Source organism: Cheilinus undulatus, linkage group 1 (assembly GCF_018320785.1).
Source record: "Cheilinus undulatus linkage group 1, ASM1832078v1, whole genome shotgun sequence".
NCBI classification, from domain to species: domain Eukaryota; kingdom Metazoa; phylum Chordata; class Actinopteri; order Labriformes; family Labridae; genus Cheilinus; species Cheilinus undulatus.
In genome coordinates, this window is record NC_054865.1 from 39496016 (window position 1) to 39515598 (window position 19583).

At 42.0% G+C, this 19583-nt stretch overlaps 1 protein-coding gene across 1 annotated transcript in view; it reads right to left on the reverse strand.

The window, feature by feature from the left end:
- Positions 1-6051: 6051 nt before the first annotated feature.
- Positions 6052-19583, reverse strand: part of ankrd11 (ankyrin repeat domain 11) — a 156470-nt gene continuing 142938 nt past the window's right edge. The window contains 6 exon segments of the mRNA XM_041792500.1: positions 6052-10157; positions 11288-11380; positions 11483-11626; positions 11975-12073; positions 12277-14974; positions 15068-19523. Of these exon segments, the coding sequence (XP_041648434.1) occupies positions 9972-10157; positions 11288-11380; positions 11483-11626; positions 11975-12073; positions 12277-14974; positions 15068-19523 (7676 nt within the window). The 3' untranslated portion in view covers positions 6052-9971.

Consider the following 19583-nt stretch of genomic DNA (forward strand, 5'->3'; position numbering starts at 1 on the left):
TGTCGCATGTTTAGTCAGAAAATCCAGGCAGCATTAACAGATGCAGTCATTACCTTATTACTGGAAAGCTAAAATATGGTTAAAGCTCAAAGCTCAGAAACAAGATCCTTCATTGCCCATAATGCACTTCGACAACATATCGCATCAGGTTTTCCTTATCCCACTGAGTATTCTTTTGTGTACAGTCAGTGGAATGCACCTTTAATTATTGCCCCAGTCTGATTTGATCCACTTGAAATTAATTCCAAGCCTTGTGCACATATTTAATATAACCTTTATTGCTCCAAAACTTAATTATTAAATCAACATTCAAAGCCTGAAGGGGTCATATCATACCCCGTTTCCCAACATTTAACACAGTCCCCTGTGGTTATAATAAAATGTCTGTGTAGTGTTTTGGTCAAAATGACCCTGTGTAAACAAGCTCTAACAAGCCTTTCCTGAACGGTTTATTATGGTGTGTCTCTTTAAATGCAATTGAGCTCCTTCAGACCCTGCCCCTCTTTTCAGCCGCGTGTCTCAAGTTCAGCTGTGTGCTTTCATGGCTGTGGGTGGAGATGCCAGGTGGGAGGGTGGGTATTATTATGTGTAATGATTTAATGTGATGTCACAGTGAGTGCAGATTCTGAACAGACTTTCAAATTTCATGCTCTCAGATGGGCGGACCAGGAACAAGGGACTCTGTTGGCTTAAGCCCCTTTTTTTGGACCGTAGTTCATCTGAACACCCCAATATCACAGGACTATTGTACACAGATAAAAGTACAGTTACTCTGGTTAAAATGTACTCAAATCCCCCTGCATTGGGCAGAACTTGGATTCATTAACTTTTTTCAGAGTTTGACTAAAACTGGTGGATCAATACTGTCAAATAACTCCAACACTGGAGACCATTTCTTGTTGTGAGTAAAAGTCAACTCCAAAATGTTGATAATCCTGAAATATTAACACTAAGATTTTTTTGTCGTATCCAACAGTTGTTTTAGGATGTGATGTGAAGTCATTCTCTTGTTATGCGTTACTGTGTAGTCAACACAGGTGGGAAAGTACAAGAGTACTCAAGTAAAAGTACAGTTACTCTGGTTAAAATACAAGTAGAAGTAAAAGTACTGATTTTAAAATGTACTCAAAAAGTACAAGTACTCAAAAATACTACACTATTACAGTATTTTGAGAAAATATCATTAGTTTTTTTTTCCACCTCTGCCAAATAAATGTAAAAAAAAAATGAGTAAGTTTTATTTCCATGAAGGACTTTTGGTGTGATTTGATCTTTTCACTCCCTGTGGACAAACCTAGACCTCTTATCTCCTTTTTTTATCCTGCAGCTACATGTCGTTTTAAATAATTATGTAGAAAATGTTTCACTCATCAAGATCTATGTAAAATATGCTGTACGCTGGTACTCACTGGTTCTGACATCTACCCCCCAGCAGTATTTTCAGCCATTTAACACAACTGTAAATAAATAATCAATCTTGCTCTTACAGAAGCCTTCGTATTAATGCCAGCCTGTTTCATAAACAGCTAAAACAATGTCACAGCGGCTTTAAGCTTGAAACAATAAAAATAATTTTTTCCTGGTTATATTTATAGCAGCATTTCATGCTTAACATCATACTCTGTAATGTTGCAGTAGAACAAGTTCATTCTTTTCCACTCTCCTTCAGTCTTCTTTGATCCAGACCGGATGAAGCGTATCTTATACCGGGGTCTACGCTTGTGTCATTTGACACTCTATGTTTATGGTGGGATCAATGCTTCAACTGGGATCGGTTCAACTCAGGATGTGTCGGTGCTTTTTCTGGCCCAACAGGTGACCTGTGTTTCATCTGACTCAGACAGGCCACACTATGACTCGGGTTTCACTCAGAGTCAACACTTGTGCTGCCAAGAGTAAATGGCAGCAGTCACATGGAGCAGATGGGTGAGAATGACAGCATGAGCAAGTGATGACTCATGACAAACACGGACTGGTTTTTCTGCCTCAGTGAGAAAGCACTACATAATGTTGATTACTGTAAAGATATAAAAAGACCTGGTGGAATTATAAGAACTCCTTAGAACTTAACCTTATCCAAGCAGCCATCACTGAGATCAAGTCATAGCAAAGATGTAGCGGACAAATACTTTTCTTTGTGGTTTGAAATATAATCATGTGAAAATTTTGATATTGGTTGGAGACATTCAATCCAAATGACTTAACTTTTCCAGGATATAACTAAATGCACCAAGCCGGCTGTCTGCCAGAGAAGGTATTTCAAACATCCTGATGATTATGAAACACGTCTGCCTCTCGTTGAAAATTCAGACTCTATCAGCGTTTCCCCATTCTGGTGTCAATAGAACCCCACAACTCAAGGCAAATCAATGATCTCTCTGGTCGAAATATTGATGAAATACTGTTTTCAAGTGCTCATTCAATATTCAGACAGTTTTTAAAAGTGGCCTACTTCTTATGTGTGGATTTATTTGAGGTGTATAAAAGAGGCAAAGGTTTTCGTTATACTACATTTTTAAAGTCTGATACTAGGAAAAATTGATGAACTGCACCATGATTATAGTCAGGGCGATTAATTATTACACCCCTTAATGAAAATTTCAGTTTCTCCCCAGTATTCCCTGAGTGCTATTAAACAGAGCAAAACATTTTAACACAGCCTTTCCAAACATCCTAGTTTGATTTTGAATGCTTTTATTATTTTACTTTGCACACAGAAACAAAGTTACTGTACAAAAACCAAAAACTACCAGGGTCTTAATTATTAGCCCCCCTAATGCCAACAGTCAGTTGTGTCTCCTTTTTGCTGGATAACAGCCTGCAGTCGGTTGTTGAAGTTTCTACAAGTCTAGGCCACATCTTCTGAAGAATCCCAGCCCATTCTTCTCTGGCCAATTTCTCAAGCTCCTCCAGATTTGATGGTCTCCTGGCATGGACCTTGGTCTTCAGTTCACCCCACAGATTTTCAGAGGGGTTCAAGCCAGGGCTTTGTGCAGGCCAGTCAATCACATTCACTTTGGTCTTCTGGAGTTAGATCTTCACCAGGAGTGACGGATGTTTTGGGTTGTTGTCATGTTTGAAGACAGAGTGACGACAAAGCGACAAAGTGAGGTTTTCTTTCAAAATCGTCTCATTTCTTTCTTTCTTCATGATTTCTTCTGCCATTACGTTTCCCTGTTCCAGATGTACTGAAGGACCCCCACAGCATAATTCTCCCACAGACATGTTTTACTGTGGGGACGATGTTCTTTGGGTACACCTCTCCCTTCTTTCTCCAAACATAAGCCAATGTTTGGTGAAAAGTGTATAGGCTGACGATGATGCAATGGCTGAATTTGACCAAATGATGTTAATTTTTCAACGTAGTCTCCCCTGCGGTCCACACATTTCTTCCATCTGTGTTGTATACTTGGATTCCTGTGGTACAGAAGCTCTCATCCTGATGCTCATCACCGGTCCGGCATAGTGCTTCCCAGCCAGGAGTTTTATCATGTTGGGGAACAGAAAATAGTGGGTGCCAAATCAGGAGAATATGGAGGGTGATCAACCAGTTCAAAGCCACAGTCCCACACAGCAGCCGTTGCAACCACAGACTTGTGTGCAGGAGGATTGTCCTGGTGAAACAAGACCCCTTTGTCAGTTTTCCAGGCCATTTTGAATTGATTGCCTTTTGCAGCTGCCTCAGCAAATTAGCATAATATTCTCCACTGATAGTTTGGCCTTTCTGAATGTAGTCAATGAACACACTGCCCTTTGCATCCCAGAAGACGGAGGGCATCTCCCTCCCTGCCAATGACACCATCTTGACCTTCTTTGGAGGGGGAGAAGACAGGTGTTTCTACTGCATGGACTGCTGTTTGGTCTCTGGCTCAAAATGAGCAGAAACCTTTGCCATGCCAAGTTTGTGGTGCAGAATATTCTCGGAGATGCCTACAGGATTAGCAGTCTGATTAATAGTTAAGCATCTGTCAACCAGCACCATGTGGTGAACACGGTCGATGTTTTCTTGGGTGGTGGCTGTGGCAGGACATCCAGACCTTGGGTCATCTTCAAGGCTCTGCTTACCCCTCTTGAATTCAGCTGCTCACTTTTTCACTGTGGATGAAGCTGGAGCATCATCACCTAATGTAGCAACCACTTCAGCATGAATGTCCTCGGGGGCCAAACCGTTTTCTGCAGATATTTAGTAACACCACAGTGCCAAATTTGATCCATTTTCATGAAATATCTCTGGTAATGCTTTTCAAAGTCCTGAATTACTTATTCAATGTGGCTTTATCCGGAAGGAAACAATGCAGTTAGTATTAGGAAAGGTTGAATTTAATTCATGCCCATTTTATGCTGTGGTTTAACTCCTTCTTGGTCAACCTATGAACTTTTCAGCCTCCCCTGGTATTTGGGAACAAATGAAATTTTCATAGGGGGTTAATAATTTTATGTAGATGGATTCATTCCTCTCAAGATGTAACTTTTTTCAATCTCTGGCACTATTCAGTAGTATCAACCATTTAAATAATGGAGACTGTATCGTTCTTTTTACACGTGGTGGAAGGCCTGCCCACAGAACTGGCCGGACCCCTGAAAAACCCAGAGAATGGACGCTCCCCAGTTGTGATATATTGATATCAATGCATGTGTGCATATAAGTTCAGGCCACTTTAAACCCATTTTTGCTGCTTTCGTTCATTTTTGCCACTTCTGTCACTCTTTTTGCCACCTTTTTCCATTTTTTATCCATTGTTTGCTGCTCATCATCCATTTTTGCCCATTGTTGTCACTTTTTTAAACCAATTTTCCCATTTATGCCGCCTTTAACCAAGCTTTGCCACTTATTATTGCAACTTTAATCTTGTTTTGCCCTTTTTCTGCCAATTTCTCTAACCAATTTTTGCTCTTATTTGAAATTTTTGCCAATTTCTGCAATATCTTTTGTCATCTTTTTCCTATTCATACCACCTTTTGCCATTTTTTACCACTTGTTGTCCATTATTGCTGTTTTCACCAACTTTTTGCTCATTTATGCCAATTTGTGTCACTTTTCGTCCATATTTTGCCACTAAATGTCCATTTACACCACATTTTGACCTCTTTTTCCCCATTTCTGCAACTTTAAACCCATTTCTGCTGCTTTATTGCCACTTTTTTCCTCCTTACCCCATTTTTTATACCGCTTTTTAACCATTTTTGCCACTTTTTTCCCTTTTGTGTCTTTAACCCATTTTTGACAATTTTACCACTATTCACCCTTTTTTTAACACATTTTTTTTCTATTCTTCTCCAAAAAAAGTTGTCCATGTTTCTTCTACTTTATGCATTTGGGCACATTAATCCCAAGCTTTTAAGTCTGACATTACTTTCCTAATTATTTGGTTCAATGTGCCTATCCACATTGCTAACATCACTAACAGAAAGGTCATTCTGCTTAAAGGGGTTTACATAGAAAAAGAAAACAATAACAATATTGTGCTACAGCATAAAGAAAAGAAATCAAATTTTTGTTTCTTTGATAAGAGTGGCTATTATTCAGGTTAAAAAATTAAGTAGCCCAACTTTACAATGGATCATGATTTTGCTGAACCTCCATGGGCCCCCAGTTTGGCTGGGTCCCAGAAAGCTCTGCCCTTAATCCCCCTTATGAGCGGCCTTGCTTGGTGATGAAGTATCGAAGTATTGAAAGTTTTGACAAACCTGTCCTCTTATAGAACAAAACAGATCATGCAAACACAAAATCAAGAGCCCGAGGACCAGAAGTAATATTTCAAAATTTTATTAACGAACATAATCTCTGAGGAACAACAGCAGTTCTCGCGCTCTCTGTACATGCAACTGTAGAAAATAACAATTTAGAATTTTTACTTTTCAGTTTTAGTCTTTTTTTCCCATCCATCCTCATTTTCAGTTTCTCGCATTTTTATTTTTTTGTCTTTCTCTTTTTTTGCAGGAAATCAACAACAGCTAGAGGTGAAAGTACTGGATTTCTGTTACAGCACTGACAATAGCATCAACAACCCCTCCCCCCATCATATAATCCCCTTCCCCTCCCTCCCCTCGTAGCTGCTCCAACAATATGTACACAAATAAACTACATTGTACAAATAAAAAAATGTTACATTGTTACATCATAATCACCTGCAGCAAGCGCACACAGCTCGTTTGCTGTTAGAACCCCACATTCTACGCAATTTTTCAGACTAGTACAAAGAGGAGGGTGCAAAACGTCCTGGGAGGTTTTATTTACAGAGCTATGTACAGTATGTCTCTTTCACGCATTACAAGGAGGAAAATTTACACAGCGGAGACCAACTTCAACTCAAAAACATACCACAGGTGTCAGAAAAAAACAAACAAAAAGATAATAAATAGGTTATTTCTCGTCATTTAAAGAGTAGTTCTCCATGCTTTGTATTAGTCATTTTCCATTCTAAAAAAGGAACAAAGAAATAGCTACAGTCTGGGTTTTAATAAAAAAAAAACTAGAAAAAAAGGCTTGAAATCGTGATTCTATAGAATGAAAAAATAGCCATTATGTATATTTATGTCCAGTAAGAAAAAAACAACACAATACAAATCTAAAATAAACATTATGAGTGAATGTGAGGAGAGTAGAGGTAATATGTTGCTGACTGAGGTGGCGTCAGGCTAGCATCTGTATCACCACGGCCAAGTGCTCTACTGTGCATCTGAGGATTGATGTGTTTGTGTCTGTCTTCAATTCAAACCAGAAATCACTCTGTTGTTAGCTATTTAGATTCACGCTGGAGAATCAAAGCGGATGGATGTGTTTGTCTATTGCTCTGTGCAGCGGTGTACCGCAGTATGCGGGGGAGAGAAATCGCCTGTCAGCTGTGTCAACCATCACCATTTCAAGCCTTTGTGGTTCAAATAAACGACTGATTACACAAGTAAAAACAAAGGCAGGGATTAAACCGTTAAAAAAAGGTGACATAACACGGAAAAAACACACACTTGATGTTTTGTAAACAATAGTGAGAGGGTGTGGTCGGTCAGGGCATAGTAACGGTATACATTCTGCTCGATAAGCAACGTGATTGACATGCCACTGGTGTTTATGCTCTATACAGGAAACTAAATGAACCCCTAAGATTAACACAACAACATTCAAAAACGACATACACGGAGCTAAAAAACACACAAACAAGGATTCTGTGAACAAAACACCCTTAAAACCTCTTCCCCTAAAATATGGTGTAAGAAAACAAATAAAAACATAACAAACGGGGCGTAAAATAAGAAATATTCTGGGTATTTGTGTGTGTATTGTCTCTCTAGCCACCTTGTCTGCACAGTGTAATAGCAACAACCATTGCACTTGACCAGACATACCAAACACAGCTAAGCTGACTTAACAGTGTGTAAAGTTTTAATTTTGTATTGCCATCAGGATACATGAGCAGCTCTCACACAAAGACAGGCAGCCTATGTGGAAGGTGGGGAAAGCTTTTCAAAACCAGGACTCACTTTAAAAAAGAGAAAAAAATCAATACAGCCATCACAGATTGAGATGGAGGATTGAATTAAGGATGATTAAAAAACAAAAACCCAATCTGTTCTGCATTAAGCTATTTCTTTCCCCTGTTTCTTTGAACGTCTGTCAAACTTTTTGGTTCATTCTGAGAATGTTTAAGTCTCGTAACGGTCTGCTTGGGCTTGACACAAGAACACAATGGTGGAAAAAAAGCCACCGTACAAGAGAGAAAATGAGGAAGTAAGTTACTTTTAAAATCCCTGACAACACTAGCCAATCGCCTGTAGGTAATTTAAAAGACGGATGAGACTGGAGCTAATGTGTGAATGTCTTCACAGATCAGATGAGGGAAATTTTCTCCCCATAGTCTGTGATAAAATTTAAATACATTTAAAAACGCCCATCTAGTAAAAGGCAACAGGTCTCGTGAAAAGCCAATTAGGTTTCTGGGGTTTTCTGACACTCTGGCACCATCTAGTGGGTAAAACTGGAACGGCACATCGAAAATAAGCTGCTCTCCAACATTGGACAAAGGGCAGACAGACAAAGTTAAAAGTCGTCATGGAATGAACCTTTTCAGCTGTGGTACAACTCTTCAGTCCTTAAAAAAGAAAAGCAGACAAACTGGGAGAAGAGAACAAGTCATGAAGTGCTGTTGACCCGTGTCCTGTTGGATGTTCGACGATGATGATAAGAAATAGTTTCAGTCTGATTTTTGGGAATTAAAAAAACAAGACAAAGATTGAAAAAACTAAAATGGTTTTGCTTATGAATGACATCTAACTTTCATCCCACCCATATATATCTATGTGACTTTGCCCAACAATGAGTACATTTTATTTCACTGAAAAAGGCATTTTCTTGGTTCGAATTTTTTTTTTAGATATAATTGTATAGTAAAGCAATGAATAATAATCCTCTGTCTATTCTTTAAATAAATCCTCAACAACTATTCTGCTACATCTGAGGGACTATATGGTGTCTGGCCTGTGGGAGGCCACTTTGATCCAGAAGTGATCTCTGTCAGCTATTTATGAGTCCTGATCCACGTCCAGGTGACTTTCCTAACCCTGGACTGAATCAAAGATGGGATCAGAGAAGTGTGCACTGGAGTCTTTCAAATACTGACAAATTCGTGTACACATTTTGGCCCATGGATATGAGGGGGGGAAAGTGCTGCCCAAAAGTGAACTGTACATAAAAAGATAATTTTTATTTCTTTTATGTTTTTTCTTTACACTTAACTGAGTGATATTACAGTACATAGGTTATTTACAACTGTGCAGTAATGTGTGGCAAAATAAATTATCTAGAAGGCAGCAAGAATACATTGGTTAACGAATATAAAAACTGTACATAATTTACGGAATACAACTTTTTTTCAATTTTCTGTTGTTTTTTTCCATTAAACTAATATTGGCTCTGTAGTGTTTCAAGTCACTTCCTCAAAAAACAATGAAATGCCCAAGTAAAGAAATAGACAAAAACAATATTTCTCTCCTCCTGCAGAACCACGGTTTTCTCAATAGTCTATTTGAATCTCAACATTCGTTATGTTTGTTTCTTCTGGTTGTCCTGTGGTGTTTTTGCAGTCCATGGCGGTCTGATGTGTTTTTGTTGGAGCGAGCAGGACGGCTGAGGAACACTCCGGTCTGTCCTCAGAGATCTGCGCCTGCTGTCTTCTGTTTAGCCAGGCTGAGAGGCTGAAGGGTCAGTCTCTTCCTCTCAGGCGCTGGGCCCTGACGTGTGCACACATCACCAACCCTCTGCTGCGTTCCGACCGGCCCCAAGCTAGCGAGGCCCGGTGCAGCGTGAACAGAGAGGGCGTCCTCTGGGTGTACGATCTTATCAACCAAACTACCAGCAGCTGGTTCTCGCTCCCTGGTCCATCTGTCCCGACTGTAGAGGAGGATCCACATTGTTTCACCGTAACTCTGTAGACTTCCTCTGGGTCAGCGCTGGACTAGTTCTCTTGGCCCACCAGGAGCCTTGGGTCAACAGGGGAGGCTTCTCCTCAGTCCTCCCACAGGACAGGCACCACGCTGATGGGATAGCTCTTCTCTGAGACCTCCTCCCAGGGGGGATGGCGGTGGGTCTATTGAAGCGGGGACCAAAAAACGAACTCAGAAAATATATCTCTGTCTCCCAACTGAGCACGGAGGAGTTTTGTCCCGGCGTCAGAGCCTCAAAGCAAAAAAACTTTTTTCTGCTTCTCAAACTCTAATCAAACAAAAGTGTAAAAACTTTGAGGATGAAAGTGCAAGTTGTGTTTTTTCTTTTTCCCCAGTAAAAACAAGTTTCCTTCTTCACGGAAGGGAATCCAGAGCAAGTTTTTCATCTTTACTCTTTTCTATAGAATATAAATTTCTGTCTTAAAGTCCTCTTTCAAACTTGCTAGCCCTTTCCATTCGTTCTGTTTGACGAAGTCTCTTTGAGAAGAAGTGATTCAGATGAAGTTTTGTCTCCCTCAGTGAGCACAGGTGTGTCATGCAGGCAGCAGGACAAAGTCGTCGTTGACATCGACCATTCCTGTCAAAAAAGCCAAAAGCCTAAAAACCATCTTTCCTGCTGGGTCCAGCTCCTGGACCTTCAGCTGCCACTCCATCCTTTGCACGTGTTTCAGGTGCGTGGCGATCTGAAAGACATGTCTGAAAAGAAGATGAGAATAAATCTGTTTTAATGGCAGCATGATTATAGTTTTAGACATTTGTTATGTTGTTAACAGTTTTCTTTAGTTCTTTTTAAGAACTTGGGCACCTTAGACACTGACTTATGCAGGAGAGACATCAAGCTTGTGCACACATGCGTGCATGTCATGTTTTATTAACATACCTCCAATGACTGATTCACTTTAATTCCTACCATTTCAGTAAATATCAGGGTTCCTACACACTTTTGAGAACCAGAATTCAAGACCTTTTTAAGGCCCTTTTAAGACCTGCGCAGGGAAAAATTGAAACTGTTTTTTGTGTGGCAAATGGTCAAAAATACCTCGATACACTGGGCAGAGCTGAATTATCTGGTTTAATTTACTGTTGATGAAATGTTGACCAAAGATATTTTTTGGTCATAAACACCCAAATTTGATGATTTCTGGCATTTTTATTGTCTTTTTTCTTTCAATATATGTATATTGATATCGTACAAATCAAACATACACTAAAAACAAGTGATTAAAATTGAATACATGTAGGTACAAAATACAGGTACATCTAAGGCAAAGTGCCTCCTGAAATTTCAGACCTGTCACTAGTAAAAATGGAACTTATTAAGACTTTTTATGGCCTTAAATTTAAATAGTGCAATTTAAGACTTTTTCAGGATCTGTAGAACCCTGAAAGATGTAGAACCACCCAAGCCCAGGTAGCATAAAGTAGCCTAATTTGATAAGTCAAGACTTAACACAGTGGTTATTTTAAGTCTTAGGTTGTTTTGAAATATCAGATTTAAATAAATCAAAATTAAACAATAGCCTATTTGGACACACTTTTTTAAAAATTGAAAGATTTTTACTTTTTCAGGCCCTTTTGGGTCACGTCCCTGATAAATGACCCATGTAAAGAAAAAAAAAACTTACACTGACACTAATAAACACAGAACTTAAAATAAACATTTTGCTAGATAAAATTGAAATTAAAAAAAATGAACCAGCAATAAAAATCAATGAAAACAAAGCAAGAAAACAAACTGAAAAAAAAAAAAAAGAAATTAGAACTAATGAAAAATTAAAACTGCCATAGCCTTGGTGTTACTTTCTTTAGCAGAAGGTTTTAAAACAAAAGGCAGGGAGGTGATATCTACCTTCATGCGGTCATATTTATCGTCCACATCCTGGATCCAGGAAATGAACTGACGAGCGTTAAAGCGATCTCTTACTGATTTATTCTCATCCCCCTGAAAAGAAAAAGTGAAGATTAAGTTAAGAGTCAACTCATAATTGACCTCTTATAAAATAGGCTTTAAATAGAATGACTGATACATTTTTATGTTCCTTACCTGGCTCTCTGATGGCATGTTGTAGACTTCAGAGTCCAACAGCATGGTGCAGGCGCTGAATGGCACAGCCTGATTGGCTATAGTCCTCGCAGCTCTGCAGTGAACCCTTAAAACCTCCTGCTCGCAGGAAACAATAAGCTTCTCCTGTGAACATTAAGCAAAAAAAAGGGTAAGATTTAATGTCAGATGTAAAACTGGAAGTCAGCCCGACCTGCAGGCTTGTTGGCAAGGTAAATAGAAATGGGTCTTGATCAGCAAAGCAGCTTCACATGTCTCACAGAAATGGTCCTCACTTAATTGGGAAGTAAGATGAAATAGATTTGTGTCTGCTATTCACTTTGGTTCAGGAGTAGGGGGTATGCAGATTTCACTTGAAATTCTATTAAGGACATGCTTTGATCTTTCTTCAAAGAAGTGCTCATGGCATTAAGTGCATTTGTGTTAATGTGTAAGAGCAGGGATGGGGAAGCTCTATGAGAGTTTGTATCTTACCCGCTCTATGCTGTGCTGCAACCTGAGCTTCCCTCTCACTGCCTCCTGTTGTCTAAAGAGCTCCTTCAGAGGCTCTGAGAGCGATGGAGGTGGAGCAATCTGATGAAAAAACAAACAGAGCACAGAGTTACAAACATCTATGAGTGTTGAAAACAAACTCAGTTTATACTTCTTCTGTTGGACGCTAACGTGACAAATACATGTCTGAAACAGCCATGACTTCATAACTACAATCAAACGTTATAGATAATCTGAAGACACTGGGCAACTTTGTATAAAATGGTAAAGCCAACATGACTTACAACAGGTATGTGAAGCTTGCTGAGAGGTTTGCCATCCAGCAGGTAGGAGCCTGTGTAGGTCACATATTCAGCATAACACTGTGGGGCCTGTGGGGTGATGTAGCACAGGATCTTCCTCTTCTCCTCGATCTTCTTCCTGATCTGCAGGTACTCAAAGTAAGGGTTGGATCGGTCGCTGTGGTAGGGCTCGATATCATCCAGCTTGATTGCATTGACAACAACAGCCAGCGTTTGCTGGATCATCTCTCTGGTCTGCTGCATGGCTGTGTTTACCAGCTGGACCTGGACCTGCTGCCCAGCAGAGCGTGGGAATTTCCTCTTTCGTGGGTGCTGGGTATGTGACTCATCATCGTCTATGGGGAGCGGACGACCTTTCGTCGTCTTGCTGATGACCACTGATGGAGGCGTCACTGAAGTGTGGACAGACACTGCTGGGGTTAAATTCGTGGAGATACTAAGCACAGCTTCTTTGTCTTTCTTTGGAGCTGACAGAGACGAGGCTGAGGTGGGTGTTGGTGTTCTTGTAGGGATCGGATTAATGCTCACTGCTGGACTGGTGGTTACAGAGGTGGTGGCGGCAGATGAGGTCAAAATGCAGGAGGTAGGAGGGACAGCAGCGGAGGGATTGTTCTTGGCGCGATTGCGTGTCATCCTTTGAGGGATTTCATCCACCTTTTTGGGGACCTCTGCGGTGGGGGAAACAGTCGTCAGAGGAGGAGGTGTTGGCTTCTGTGTTGTCTCTTGAGTGTCTGGCTGTTCCATCGTGCTGGGCAGGGTGACTGGGACAGGAAGCTGAGGAAGAGGACTACATGAGGCAGGCTCAGATACAGGCTCCGACATCTCCTCTTGCCTCACCTCAGACTTGACAGCAGACATTGGGTCCAAGGTAAACGGAGAGGACTCTGTGAGTGGCTGGATCTGTGTATGATGTTGCTGACTTACATCTGATTTCACAGATGGATACAATAAACTTGAATCCAGCTCCTCAGGTTCTCCATAAGGTCCTTTTCTTTCCAACATGCTGCTCTGTTGCTGTGGGAGACACAAAGAGCTGCTGACAGGTGTGCTTTGAGGCTCTGGGTCCATCTCCTGCTGGAAGTTGGGATGTGGTGATGGTACCACTAAGTCCTGACCCGTTGATTCTCCTAAAATTAAATCTCCTGCAGGGCACGGACTCTTTTCCATGCTTGGTAAGTCCACCTCCATGATATCCAAGTCATCTCTTTCTGTGATTGCATGTCTTATATGACACGTCACAGCCTTGTTGTGCTCAGCTAGTTCTGGGTCTTGAGGGTCAGCTTCCTCTGACTTGTCCGGTAGAGGCAGATCAGGCAGGGAGAAAGGCCCCAGGTCATCCAGTTCATCAGCATCAGCTGAGAATGGGTCCGCCCACGGCACCACAGGCTCAGGCCCCCCAGCTGGAGTCATGTGGCTTTCAGTCGTAGCATTGAAAGCATGCGGAGTCTGCCTGCTGTCTGGTTCCTCACACCCTGACTCACCATCCATTTGATGGCTTTCTTCTATGCTGGGCTTGTTGCAGTCTTGAAAGAAAGACTCCAGCCTATTGGAGGATGAGGAGGTGTTTAGATAGTTTGGCTCCTCATCTATTGCTCCATCGGGCCTCTCTGGAGAGGGGATGTCTGCCACAGCATCCTTCTGCTCTTCATACTCCTCTGGATCCTCCTTATGCCAACTATTCCAGGTGGCATAAGGTGATGTAACGTTGGGGTGGCCTGACAGGTGTTGCATGTCACTGTCTGAGTGCGAGTACGGGCTGGTTATTTTAGAAACAGCAGCCTCGATTTCCCCATACGTCCTGTGAGGAGATTTAAGGTCCATGTCAGTGTTCCACCCCATGCTGTGATCATAACAGTTCTCTCCATGGTTGGGCTCTGAGTGCGTGTCAGACATCTGGTGGACCTCTGGATCCTGTCGCTCTGGAGACTCTGCAGGCCAGCTCTTTCTCAGAGGGTCCTCAACCTCCTGTGGGGAAAAAGAGCATGGATCTCTTGTTTGCTCTGGCTCCTCCACCGCACAGTGCTCACCATCAGCTCTTTCACTGATGTCACCCATGTCCCCCATATCAGCTTCTTCTTCATCGTCCTCCTCTTCTTCATCTTCCTCTTCCTGCTCCTGTTCTTCAGTGACCGAAGGAAGATCTGAGAGGACTAGGTTAGGCTCACTGTGGTGAGGCTCGGAGATGTCATCGATGTCCAGAGGCGGCAGAGCAGCAGGAGCTGGGGTTGGCGGTGCAGCAATGTCGAAGCAGGGCTCCTGTGGATCTGGCCTGTGCACTGGTGTGGAGGGCTTTGGTAGGTAACTGTTGTACACACTTTCAGAAGGATGTTCGTTACCTTCTGAGCCAGAGAGAGTCGGTGCTGCCACATCTGGAATGTGATGGGCTGGCTCCCGTCGTGGGGACAACATCCTTATTGGGGAAAAATACGGAGACGACAGACACTCCAGCCTATCCACTGTCGCTGATTTGTCCTCTAGAGTTTGAGAGGAAGATGTGGGATCATATTCAGCTCCTGGATCACTTTGCTGTCGGAGGAACTTATCAGCCTCAGCCTTGAATTCATCCTCTAAGGGCCTGCGGACATCAGATGATGCAGATCGGCTGACAAGTGGCAGCTGAAGGTTCTTTGCAGGAGTTGGGCAGGTGCCCTCCTGGAAACTCTGGGAGTTGGAGTACCTGCTGGGTGGAAAACAGAAAAAAGACAAGAATCAGAAAATGTTTCACATTCAAAGAGGAAAAAACTTAAACCAGATTGTTTGCATGATTAAATACCTTTCAAAGAAGGATGGGGAGCAGGCATTCATTGACATAGTCATGGCTGATGAGTTCTGACAGTCAAGTCCATCCAGCATGATGTCAGCGTAGTCCTCTGCACTGCACGATGGGGTACGTGGTGTCTGCATTACCTCCTCAAAGCTGGGGCACGAGATGACAGATGTTGGTGTGGGGACACCAGTAGGCCTGTTCTGATCTGGCCTGGGAGACGCCGGGAGGTTCTCCTTCATTTGGTGGCCAGCGAGCCAGTCCTTTGAGTTCTGACTGTCAGTGGGCTGGAACTTCCTGTTTGGAGACATCATCTGTGCTGGAAGACCTACATCTTTCAGCTTCTTCTCCTTCAGACCCGACTCCAGACTGTTGGACTTCTTTGCCGACAGCTCATTGCGGTTTTTACGCACTTCGTCAGTGGACTTGGCTTTGTCTTTGAGTTTGGGGTCCCCTGTCTTGGGTCTCAGCTTCTCCATCTGCTTCATCCTCTCTTTATGTCTCTTGTGGCGCTCTTCAATTTCCTGATCTTTTAGACTCAACATCTGACCAAAGCTTGTCATTTGATAATCGCCATCCACCAACAGTTTTTCCCGTGGACGGTTATCTTTCCGCACTGGGTCTTTGGACTGAGAGATCTTTTCATTTTCGTCCTTCACCTTAGATTTACTGTGGTCTAATCTGTTATCTTTGTCCAGCGTGTCTCGATTTCTGTCCTTTTTAATCTCAAATTTAGGACTGTCTTCTTTGCATCTGTCCTTTAGAACAGTGACCTGAGGACTGTCTTTCAACCCTGACTTCACATCCTCTTTGGAGTGTTTAAAAGAGCCAAAACCATCCATGTATTTATTCTTCTCCTCCTTTATTTTCTCCTTATGTTTCTCCTTTTTCTTTTTGTCTTTCATTCTGTCGCTGATGACTCCTGATGTTTTGTCTTTATCCTTTTTGGACATCTCTTTTTCAAACTCCAAAGTTTTATCAAAGTCATCTTCACCATCCCCCTTACCTCCATACGGAAAAGTGTATGGGTCTGCCTCTAAAGGCATGGGCTCTTTCTCAAAAGGTAGACTCTCTCTTCGGTTGTACGACTCTCTGATCTCTTCGGTCTTGTCACGTTTGTCTCCTTTGTCTTTCTTGACCTTTTCTTTCTCCTTGTCGTGGCTTTTCTTAGACGAAGATGAGGAGGAGTGTCGATGCCGCTCTTTCTCTCTGAACTTGTCCTGAGGTGTAGATATGGACAGGGAGTCCCTCCTATCCTCAGACACGTCAGTCAGGCTGATGGAGTCATAATAAGCGGTGAGGACTGGTTCGTGACCTCTGTCAGTGAAACTGTCTGAGGAGATTTCACTGTTCTTATCATTTGAATCGTCCTTGTAGTCATTCATAGCTTCCTCCTCTAGTTTTTCTAGCAGGGACTTCTCATTCTCACCGCTGCCTTTTGAAGGTTTCCTTTCCTTAGAGTGGTCCAGCTTGTCTTTATATTTGCTTTTTGTCTTTTCCTCACTTGTGTCCCTTTTGTCCAACAGTTTCTGCTTATTTTTCTTGTCTTGGTTTGAGTCCACTGACATTCTGTCTTTTCTTTCCTTATGTTTTGCGTCTACTGAATCTTTCTTGTCTTTGTTGTGTTTCTCTAGAGAGCCCTTCCTTTCTTTACCAGTGTCAAATGTGGCCTTTTCTTTTTTCTTGTCTTTATGGTCTTTGTCTTTTGCTTTTTCTGTATTGTGTTTAGCGTCTGCAGAAGATTTCCTAATTTTCTCTGAAGGGAAGTGATCTAACTCGTCCTGATCAGGTGTTGAGTCTTTTCTGACGGAGTCTGACAGTGAAATACCACCATTATAGCTGTCCTCATCGTCATCACTTTCATCAGTGAATATGTCTGCTATCTTGTACCAGGTTTTCTCTCTTTTCTCAGGTTTTCTCTCCTCCTTTTTCACCTCTAAGAAATCCTTCTCCCTATCAGCATGTTTGTCTTGAGAGGTCTTTTCTTTCTTGTCCTTGGTTTGTTCTGAGGACATCTTTCGATCTTTGTCTTTGCCGTGAAACTCTTTGTGTTTGTCTTTAGCTCCCTCCTTTTTGTCTTTGGTGACCCGGTCTGCATCTTTTTCTTTGACAGTTTTTTCTGTGGCGCTTTTCTCGCTCTTATCCTTCTCCAGATCAGCTCCTCTGTCTTTTGTTTTGTCTTTGTGCTTGTCAGCTTTCGTCTTTTCTCGCTTTTCCAATCCCTCTCCCTTCTTTTCCTTCTCCTTTCCAGAATGGTTTCTTTCTCTGATATCACAAGATTTACTGACTGCATCGATGTCTTTGAAGAAGGTATCATTGCTATATTCATCTCTTACAGACTCCTGCTTGATTTTTATGTCCTTTCTTTCCTTCATGAAATCATAGGAGTCCTTACGTTCTCGACTGATGTCCAGGGATTCTTTGTCCTTTTTGTCTTTTACTGTTTCTGTGGACTCTTTCCGCTTCTTCTCTTTTTCAACGGAGTGACTAGAGTTTAGCTTTTGTTTTTCTGACCAGTCTTTTTTCTTTTCATTTGTCTTTTCTGAAGAGTCTTTTTCTTTTTTCTTGGAAGTGGCCTCTTTATCTGATCTTTTCTCATTGTGGTCTGATTTCTTGTCCTTTACTTTGTTTTCTTTTCTCCTTGTCTCTTCCTTAACAGTCTCAACAATTAGCTTAACAGCGTTGTTGGCTTTGTATTCCTTGTACTCTTTGACAGGAGCGTCCCAGCTCTCATCTCCATAGAGGGAGGAGTCGGAGGACATCTCAGAGCCCCATCTGTCATGATGGTCATCTGAGGCACTCAGCTTTGTGTCCTCCAAGTTCAGGAACCGGTTGTTGACGTCATAGCCTTCATACTCAGACTCTTCCTTCGGTGCTTTGTCTTTCTTGCATTTCTCCTTCTCCTCCTTGGTGTTTTTCTCCTTATCTACCTTTAGATGCTTTTCCTCTTTCAGCTCACTTTTCCTGTCTGCCTTTGAGGATGACTTCTCCTTGGACTTTTTCTTTTTCTCCTCTTTGTGAGCCTTTTGTTTTTCCTCTTTCGGTTTCTCTTTCTCCTTTGCATTTCTATCCTTGTCAGATTTTACAGGCTTCTCCCGCTCCTCTTTATTTGTCTTGTCCTTGGTGGAGTCTTTTACTTTCTTGTTTTTCTCCTCCTTTGCTGTTCTGTGGGGGTCTTTTCCAGATGACCACTCCTTATCCTCAGACTTGTTTTTCAAAAGCCTATCCTCCTTTTTTGAATGGTCTTTTTCATGTTTTGATAACTTGACTTTACTCTCAGCTGCTGATTCTGACTCAACAATTAGCGACTTCTGCCTTGAATCATCAAAATCAAAAGAATAGCTTTTGACAAATTTCTCATTCATGTCTTGATTAAGCACTAGACTGGGAGCTTTGTCCTTTTCTTTATTTTTGTGCTTGTGCTTCACTTTATGCTTTTTCAGCACTTTGCCGTCTCCATCAGTTTTGGAGATTGAACTGTCTGCAGTGGAGTTTTTGTACAGATCAGAGTTTTTCTTGTCTACAGTGTTACTGTGCACATTGTTATTCTTCTTTTTGTTCTCCTGCGCTTTCCTCTTAACTTGTTTTATCGACTCTACACTTGAGTCAGCAGAAGAATAATCCGATTCGCTGGATAGTCTTGTTCTGACTGAATCTGAGAGAGAACTGACATCCGACCACGTAGGCGACGACACAGTCTTCCAGCCATCTGTCCTCCACTGCTTTGGATGCTGTTCTGCTAATGACGGTACTTGTTTTTGAGAGTTCAAGTTGCCATGGGATGAAGAGGAGGATGCATTAAAGCCAGGGGATTCCTTCAGGCCCGTTGCAGAAGAGTCCTTTATACTATTAGAGCCCTTATCATCCTCACTCTCCATATCTCCACAGTCAGAGTCAGACGTACAGAATTTGTCATTGACTTTGCCAAACCTGACTTCTTTACTGACGTTGTTTTTACTCTCTTTCTTCCGCTTCTTTTTTACTTTATTTTTGTCTTTCTGCTGCTTTGAGCTCATGCTGCCAGAGTCTCTTGTCTTGGTATTTGTTTGTTGGGCTTGTTGCCTCGGCGTAGGCGCTGGTGTGAAACACAACGTCCTATCATCCTCATCTGAACTGTTACTGTCAGAGATGATCCGCCTGACAGTTTTCTTTGGTGTGAGCGAGTTGCTTTTGGAATAGGTTTTGACCTCCATCTTGGGTATGGAGATGAAGCTGTTGGCCTTGCTGATTGAGTCCTTGCGGAAGTCTTTTTTCAACAAGTGTTTGTCGTCCACAGGAGGGACACGTTCCTCCTCGTCATCCTCATCAAACTCGTATTCGTCTTTGACAGGTGTGACGGCCGACTTAGGAGGGTCTGCATTTTTCCCTTTCGACTTCAGGCCCTTCTCAAACTCTGAGTCTGTGTTATTGCCATCGACAGAGCTGGAGGGGGCAAACGAGGGGGCATCCTCCTCTTCTGAGGATTCTGTTGGAAAGAGAAGAACAATTATTACACTTGCATTTACATTTGGACTTTGCATAATTT